The sequence below is a fragment of the Bos javanicus genome, chromosome 26 (genome assembly GCF_032452875.1).
Source record: "Bos javanicus breed banteng chromosome 26, ARS-OSU_banteng_1.0, whole genome shotgun sequence".
Lineage (NCBI taxonomy): Eukaryota > Metazoa > Chordata > Mammalia > Artiodactyla > Bovidae > Bos > Bos javanicus.
The window spans coordinates 16613006-16621805 of record NC_083893.1 but is presented as its reverse complement, the minus strand read 5'-3'; the positions used below and the strand labels follow the sequence as shown (position 1 = coordinate 16621805).

Genomic DNA, 8800 nt, shown 5'->3' with positions numbered 1-8800 from the left:
AGTAATATTCCATTGTGTATATGTACTGCAATTTCTTTATCCATTCATCTGGCAGTGGACATCTAGGTTGTTTCCAAGTTCTAGCTATTGTAAATAGTGCTGCAGTGAACAATGGGATACATGTGTCTTTTTCAATTTTGGTTTCCTCAGGGTATATGCCTAGGAGTGGGATTGCTGGGTCATATGGTGGCATCACCTACTCAATGGACATGAGTTTGAGTAAGCTCCAGGAGTTGGTGATGGACAGGGAAGCCTGGTGTAGTGCAGTCCATGGGGTCACAAAGACTGAGCGACTGAGAGACTGAACTGAACTGAACTGATGATCGCTTTATTTCTAGCTTTTTAAGGAATCTCCATACTGTCTTCCACAGTGGCTGTATGAATTTACATTCCCACCAACAGTGCAAGAGCATTCCCTTTTCTCCACACCCTCTCCAGCATTTATTGTTTGTAGACTTTTTTATGATGGCCATTCTGACTGGTGTGAGGTGATATCTCATTGTATTTTTGATTTGCATTTCTGTAATAATGAGTGATGCTGAGCATCTTTTCATGTGTTTGTTAGCCATCTGTATGTCTTCTTTGGAAAAATGTCTCTTCAGGTCTTTTTCCCACTTTTTGATTGGGTTGTTTGTTTTTCTGGTATTGAGTTTATGAGCTGCTTGTATATTTTGGAAATTAATCCTTTGTCAGTTTCATTTGCTATTATTTTCTCCCATTCTGAAGGTTGTCTTTTCACCTTGCTTAAAGTTGCCTTTGCTGTGCAAAAGCTTTTTAAGTTTAATCAGGTCCCACTTGTTTACTTTTGTTTTTATTTCCATTACTCTAGGAGATGAGTCATAGAGGATCTTTGATTTATGTCAAGTGTTCTGCCTATGTTTTCCTCTAAGAGTTTTATAGTTTCTTGTCCTATATTTAGGTGTCTAATTCATTTTGAGTTTATCTTTGTGTATGGTGTTAGGAAGTGTTCTAGTTTCATTCTTTTACATGTAACTGTCCAGTTTTCCCAGCTCCATTTATTGAAGAGGCTGCCTTTGCCCCATTGTATATTCTTGCCTCCTTTGTCAAAAATAAGGTACCCATAGGTGCATGGGTTTATTTCTGGGCTTTCTATCTTGTTTCATTGGTCTATATTTCTGTTTTTGTGCCAGGACCATACTGTCTTGATGACTGTAGCTTTGTAGTATAATTTGAAGTCAGGAAGGTTGATTCCTCCAGCTCGATTCTTCTTTCTCAAGACTGCTTTGTCTATTTAGGGTCTTTTGTGTTTCCATATGAATTGTGAAATTTTTTGTTCTAGTTCTGAATCAGAGACATTTTCATCAGTGCTTTAGAAATATTGTTGCCTTCTGAGCGGAATCAGTTTCAGTGTTATAAAAAGGAAGTTCAGGGACAGGTGGATAGCAAGGAGAGGATACTGTGGACACTTAGAGGAACTGGGAGGAACAGAAGGAGGGGCCCAGCCTGCATCAGTGGCCTTTTGAAATTTTGATATGTTTTCAAGCAGGTTTTTGTTGGTGTCCTACAAAGAAATTACATTATTATTTCCTCTTTTAGAAGCTAAATGTAGTCAAACTAAACATTTCATTCAGTCTATCTGACTTTATAGCTGGCTTTCTCTAGTTGTATATGCAAAAAAAAAAAAAAACCCACCAAAGGTCAAAAGAACTCTATCTTGGCTAGTTTAGGGTGACATCTCCTTCAGTATAACTTTCCCATGTAAGTAAGTACTTGCAAGTGCAAACTCTGTGTATCATACATGAACCTGGCTGGTGTGTTATTTGAAGGTTGGAGTCCCTTGGACTGCAAGGAGATCAAACCAGTCAGTCTTAAGGAAATCAACCCTGAATATTCACTGGAAGGACTGATGCTGCAGTTGAAACTCCAATACTTTGGCCACCTGATGTGAAGAACTGACTCATTGGAAAAGAGTCTGATGCTGGGAGGGATTGAGGGCAGGAGGAGAAGGGGACGACAGTGTGGTGAGATGGCTGGATGGCATCACTGACTCGATGGACGTGAGTCTGAGTGAACTCCGGGAGTTGGTGATGGACAGGGAGGCCTGGCATGCTGCCTTTAGTTCTCACAAATTACAACTTGTTTACATCCAAACCGATCCATCCCTATTGACAAACTGTACCACAACCTGGTAGTTCCTCTTTGGCTCCACTGGGCAGCCTGTCCCTCTTCCTCAGTGAGTGGTGGCTTCTGATAAAGCAGCTGAGACTCAGAGGCAGGAGGTGATCTGGGCCCAGGAAGTCAGGTTGCCCATTTCCCTGGCACAGCCCTAGAGGTGTCTCTAACCTCATAGGAGCATCCAGAGGGTGCAGTGAGGAAGAGAGAGGGACTTGATCCACTTCCCTAACTTTTGCTGAGTCCTGACCCTGTGCCTGGCACTGATCCAGAGCAGGACCCATGATAGTGGACAAGATAGGTCACAGCTTGGCCCTCATGGGGCTTGCTTTGCAGGGGGAGACAGACAATAAGGAAACAAGTATAATTCATGGTAAGAGAGTGAGAAACAACATGGAGAAAGACGGAGCAGAGCAAGGAGAAAAGTGATATGGATGGGTGGACTGTTTTAAGCTGAGGGTCAGGTACCCTCTTTGAGGAGGGACATCTGAGCCTGGGAGCCACAGGGCCATGTGGGGAAGGAGCGTTCAAGGCAGAGGGAGCAGGACGTGCAAAGGCCCTGAGGCTGGTGTGTTCCAGGGACAAGAGAGAAGCGAGTATGCCCAGAGGAAATGAAAAAAGGGAGCGTTGCTGGAGATGCTTTTGAAGAGGAACCCAAGGGCCAGGCCTGTTGTAGACTGTTGCAATAGGTACTGGGTGATGCTGTCCCAATCTGTCTTCACGCAGGACCAAAGGGCTTATTTGCCCAGCTTTTGGATGTGCTGCCAACTGACAGACATCAGCTATCAGCCCTCTTCTTCATTACCCAATGTCATTCCCTTTTCCTGAGTAACACATGCAATGACTGACCAATATCAAGGTGTAAAGTGCCAAGACCCCAATTTTAGGTGACTCTGGAAGCCTGTGATAGCTTCAGAGTTCCCCACACCTTTGTTAAGCTGCATTGCAGCTCATCTGTCTTTCTGCTTGGCCTGACTTCGTCTCCTATCTGCGGTGAGGATCCTAAAAATCCTCCCTAATAAACCTATATAGTAACCCGTGATAATGTATTGGGAGTGGTCCATGAAAGCAGATGCTAAGGTAGGATTTAGAGCTGGCTCACCTGCTGCCCGCCTGGAAATGAGTGCCCTGTCACTGCTGGTATATAGTGCAGGTGCCCTGACGCAACAGAGAAGGGCAGTTATTAAGATATTCACCAGTGGAGTATGGGTTTGGCTTATTTGTGGAAAGGAACGCACAAGGCATTGGAAAAACATGGGCAACTCTGTAATTGTAAGAACAGTGAAATTGGATGCTTGTTGTTAGGCTTTATTGATTCTTTTGAAAAAAGACAAGAAATAGTGAAATGGTCAGTTCAGTTCAGTTCAGTCACTCAGTCATGTCCTACTCTTTGCGACCCCATGAACTGCAGCACGCCAGGCCTCCCTGTCCATCACCAACTTCCGGAGTCCACCCAAACCCATGTCCATTGTGTCAGTGATGCCATCCAACCATCTCATCCTCTGTCATCCCCTTCTCCTCCTGCCCTCAATCTTTCCCAGCATCAGGGTCTTTTCCAATGAGTCAGCTCTCCACATCAGGTGGCCAAAGGATTGGAGTTTCAGCTTCAGAATCAGTCCTTCCAATGAACACCCAGGACTGATCTCCTTTAGGATGGACTGGTTGGATGTCCTTGCAGTCCAAGGGACTCTCAAGAGTCTTCTCCAACACCACAGTTCAAAAGCATCCGTTTTTCGGCCCTCAGCTTTCTTTATAGTCCAAATGGTCAACCACCAATTAAAAGTTAAGCATAGGGTACCTCTCTGGTGGTCCAGTGGCTAAGACTCCATGTTCCCAATCAGGGGGCCTGTGTTCGATCCCTGGTCAGGGAACTAGATCCTACATGCTGCAACTATGACCTGGTGCAGCCAAATAAATAAGTATATAAATTTTTTTTTTTTTTAAAGATGCTACAGACCAAGTTGTCCACTTCATTCCTGCCTGGAGTCTGGGGGAAAAGGTGACAAGCCCTCTCTAGGGTTAGAGACTCTTGTTCAAGGCCTGGGGTGAAGGTCAGTCATTGCTGCATAACCTTGAAGTGGGAGGAAAGACCACAGTGTGGGCTCTTACATACTGATAGCTAAAATAAAAGAATCTAAAGCTGAGCTCTGAAGAATTGATGCTTTTGAACTGTGGTGTTGGAGAAGATTCTTGAGAGTCCCTTGGACTGCAAGGAGATCCAACCAGTCCATCCTACAGGAGATCATTCCTGGGTGTTCATTTCGAAGGACTGATGTTGAAGCTGAAACTCCAATACTTTGGCCACCTGATGCGGAGTGCTGACTCATTTGAAAAGACCCTGATGCTGGGAAAGATTGAGGGCAGGAGGAGAAGGGGATGACAGAGGATGAGATGGTTGGATGGCATTACTGACACAATGGACATGGGTTTGGCTGGACTCCAGAAGTTGGTGATGGACAGGGAGGCCTGGTGTGCTGCAGTACATGGGGTTGCAAAGAGTTGGACACGACTGAGCAACTGAACTGAACTAACCAATGATAGAATCCTGGGCCCCCTGAAGTAGAAGCAAAGAGTTCTAATGATTGGACTACCAGGGCAGTCCCTGTCCAATCTTATTAAAATGCTTCTTGAATCAAGCCTTTGCCCAATAAGAGATTTAATAGTGCTTGGAGACTACAGTATATCCCATTTCTCCTTTTATTTTTCTTGGTTTCTCTTTCTCACCCTACTGTAACAAACTGCTGCAAGTCTTTATGAAAATATCTGAGCGGTGTTTTGGAACAGAATTATTTGGAGTTACTGAAAGCGTTCCATCACATTATAATGGGTTATATTTGCATATAATGGAGAAGGCAATGGCACCCCACTCCAGTACTCTTGCTTGGAAAATCCCATGAATGGAGGAGCCTGATAGGCTGCAGTCCGTGGGGTCGCTAAGAGTCAGACACGACAGAGCGACTTCACTTTCACTTTTCACTTTGATGCATTGGAGAAGGAAATGGCAACCCATTCAAGTGTTCTTGCCTGGAGAATCCCAGGGATGGGGGAGTCTGATGGGCTGCTGTCATGGGGTCGCACAGAGTCGGACACGACTGAAGCGGCTTAGCAGCAGCAGCAGCAGCATTTGCATGTAAGGAGGAAAATTATCACCAAAGCATGCTTACTTCATGATTTGTGAACTGGGTATAGTCGATGTATCTGTCATTGTTTTTTGTCAGTGTCTCTCAAAACACCATGTATTAAGTTGATCAGTTCATATTCTCTTATTGGTGGTACAGTGGTGGCCTCCCAAATCAGAACCTGAGGCCTGATGTGCCCTTCCCTTCCTGGGGCCCACCTATGTGTTCCGTTGAGTCAGGGGCCACTCTGTCGAGGTACCTCTCTGTACCTAGCTGCTGCTATCTCACCAGACTGGCCAGCTCCTGCTGCTCACCCCCTGCACAAGCCAGCAGGCAGGAGCTCTGCTCTGGGGGGCGCCAGCTTGGGGCCACCTCGGACGTCACAGACTGGCTGTTGGGGTCAGAGGTGGGCTGAGCCCACAGCACTCACTGACTCAGACGGTGATCATGCTTGATGGACTAGTCGAGAACCTCTACGTGGCCACCATGGTCTTGGCCGCTTGCATGCCTGGTTCCACCAAGGGCTGGCAGCTGACATTGCTGGAAGGGCCAGGGTACTTCTTTCTACCCGGCTGCTTTCTGGAGCCACCCCTTTCTGCTCCACGTGCAGTGGCAGTGAAGCAGGCACCAGCTCTAGCAGCCCTGCTCATCCATTGGCTCGCGCAACAGTGGGCCCCTCCCCCAAGCAAGCAACAGTTAGTGAACAACGTCAACTAACTTCCCAGGTGGCGCTAGTGGTAAAGATCCCGCCTAGACTACATTGAATTCCTGGGTCAGCAAGATCCCCTGGAGGAGGGGACAGCAACCCACTCCAATATTCTTGCATGGGGCATACCATGGACAGAAGAATCTGGTAAGTTAGGATCCATGGGGTTGCAAAAGAGTCAGACACAACTGAAATTGACTTAGCACAGCACAGTTACCCTTGGTGGCTTGGCTTAGCCACTGGATGGTGCCAAAGTGGGCCCCTTCCCCCACTTGTAATACAGAAGGAGCCTGAATTTGGACTGAAGGAAGATGGTTTTTTTGAGATGTTAGTCTGCCATCTTGGTCTCCTAGCTTTCCAATTAAAGTTATTAATTCTTGTCCCAACAACTGGTTTCCTGATTTATTATCCTGTTGTGCAACCAGTGGAAGGAACTTGGGCTCAATAATAGTGGTACCTGTTTGTTCCCTTCCTTTTTATGGACATGAATGATGGCTGTGGAGAGTTCTAGGCCATCAAGCAAATTTTTGCTATTACAATCATGCATCTTGAAATAATGGAGCTGTAGTTCTTATGGGGACATCTTCTGCTTCTGGTTTGTTGGTGACACCTTCCAGATGCTCCATAAAACACGCTTGATAGTGCACTCAGTTCTTAATCAGGCCCAGTCTGCCAGGATGGGAGAAGCGGGCCCTGGTTCCTTGAGCCTGGCACCTGCTACACAAAAGTCCCAGGGCAGGCTGCACAGGAAGTGAGTTCTGAGCAGCCGCAGAGGTCTCATGTCAGTGGTACCTCTTTTAGGTAAACCTCTTTCAGCACAGAGAAAACCTCTTACTGGGAATTTGAAACTCTGATCTGTTACTGAATTGGTTGGACCTGCGCCAGTGTCCTAGCACCCACCAACACCCCTTGTCTTGGCCAGGGAAGTTCTTTTTTCCATAATATTTGCACAGCCAATAACGAAACCGATGCTAAGACTGGAAGGGCACAAGCTTTATTCAATGGCCAAGGATGGAGCAGGAACCTGGTTCACAAATCAACTTCTCAACCAGCTTTGGGAGGAGATACCATTTATATAGGAGAGTTGAGGTAAAATAGGGGAACTGGAAGTAGCAGGAGGAATATTCACGACTAATCTGAGAACAGAGGTGTGGTTTGGACGGGAACTGAGGCAATACTCCTTTTCAGTCCTTGTCTGGGCATTTCCAGCTGTTGGCATGGCGATTGTCCATCATCTTAGCGCTGGTGGGTGTGTTACTTAACATATGCTAATATATTACAATGAGCGCACAATAAAGCTCAGGGTCTACTAGAAGGCAAATCTTCCGCCATCTTAGGCCTTATTAGTTCTAATCAGTTCTGGTTTATTTCTTTGCGGCTTTTCTGAAGATGGCGGGCACAGTGGAGCACTGCAGTGCCCAGGGCCACTTCAAGGGACCACGTGCTCTAGCTGGATGGCAGATGCAGATGATAGTCTTGTCTGGCGTAGGCAGCTGGTGAGTTAGCCCCAGTACCTTATTTAGTTCCCTGGACACCAGTAAGTGAGCTGAATGTGTTTTCACAACAGTTACAGAATACAGTTCTGTATTCTTACAGAATAATCGTGTGTTAGCTACCTGTGACTATTTTTTGTGGAAATTGTTGGAATGACGTTATCATATCCTGATAAGCATAAAACAAGCATATACACAAGATGCATTTACCACCTTTTATGTTAAGATTGTACTTGTATGACCAGACACACGTTTGCATGTTTTTCTCTGTGTATGCCTATGGTGATTTGGTGCCAAATTATAGTGCCTTTTGGGGCTTTCCAAGTGGCTTGGTGGCAAAGAATTCACCTGCCAAGCAAGAGGCACAGGGTTCAATCCCTGGGTCAGGGAGATCCCCTGGAGGAGGAAATGGCAACCCCCTTCAGTATCCTTGCCTGGGAAATCCCCTGGACAGAGAGAGAGCCTGGAGGGCTACAGTCCATGGAGTTGCAAAAATTGGACAGACTTACTAACTAAACAAGGAATAGTACCTTTCAATGGATTTCGTTGTCTAGGTACCAGTCAGGGCAAACCTAATCAAGTGTTTTTTCTTCTTTAAATGAAAATTAATAACATAAATTTATTTGATTACTCGCTTTAAATGAAAATTAATAACATAAATTTATTTGATTACTCGCTAATAAATACCAGGGTATAAATGTATATATTTAAGAATCATTGGTTTCACTTTCTTCATGGTCTATAATTTGGTTCTAGTATCAGGACTGCTTATCTTAAATTCATACTAGATAATGAGTTAAAACTTTAGTGGTAATGTTTTAGCCCCCAAGACCAACTCTAATAACCCATATGGTTCTTGCTCAGGCAAGGATCTGGACTTGACTCACATAGTTGCTCTGATTGTTATCTTGCATTCCAAATTGTCCCTCCTCTTTTTTGAGTTCATTTTTCAATCTAAATGAAGGAAGAGGTAGTAAAAATCAGTTTATAGCGTATTATTATAACGATACTTTACAGGTGCACTTTTCCAAAAAAGTCTTTAAAAAATTGAAGTATAGTTGATGTACAATATTAGACAAATTATGAGTGTACAATATAGTGTTTTGCAGTTTTTAAAGGTTATATTCCATTTATTGGGTCTTCCCTGGTGGCTCAGATGGTAAAGTGTCTGCCTACAATGCGAGAGACCCAGGTTCGATCCCTGGGTAAGGAAGATCCTCTGGAGAAGGAAATGGCAACCCACTCCAGTAATCTTGCCTGGAAAATACCATAGATGGAGAAGCCTGGTAGGCTGCAGTCCATGGGGTTGCAAAGAGTTGAACACAACTGAGAGACTTCACTTTCAATCC

General features: G+C 45.0%; 1 protein-coding gene and 1 pseudogene across 2 annotated transcripts in view; one reads left to right on the top strand and one right to left on the bottom strand.

The window, feature by feature from the left end:
• Nucleotides 1-4660: 4660 nt before the first annotated feature.
• On the bottom strand, nucleotides 4661-6980 carry LOC133239205 (multiple coagulation factor deficiency protein 2 homolog; annotated as a pseudogene).
• Nucleotides 5936-8800, top strand: part of LOC133239204 (cytochrome P450 2C31-like) — an 84789-nt gene continuing 81924 nt past the window's right edge. The window contains exons 1-2 of one of the 2 annotated variants that reach the window (XM_061402870.1): nucleotides 5936-6105; nucleotides 7348-7454. In XM_061402870.1, coding sequence (XP_061258854.1) covers nucleotides 7413-7454 — 42 coding nt within the window. In that variant the 5' untranslated portion in view covers nucleotides 5936-6105; nucleotides 7348-7412. The remainder of the gene's footprint in view (nucleotides 6106-7347; nucleotides 7455-8800) is intronic. The other variant, XM_061402871.1, reaches the window with a different exon arrangement.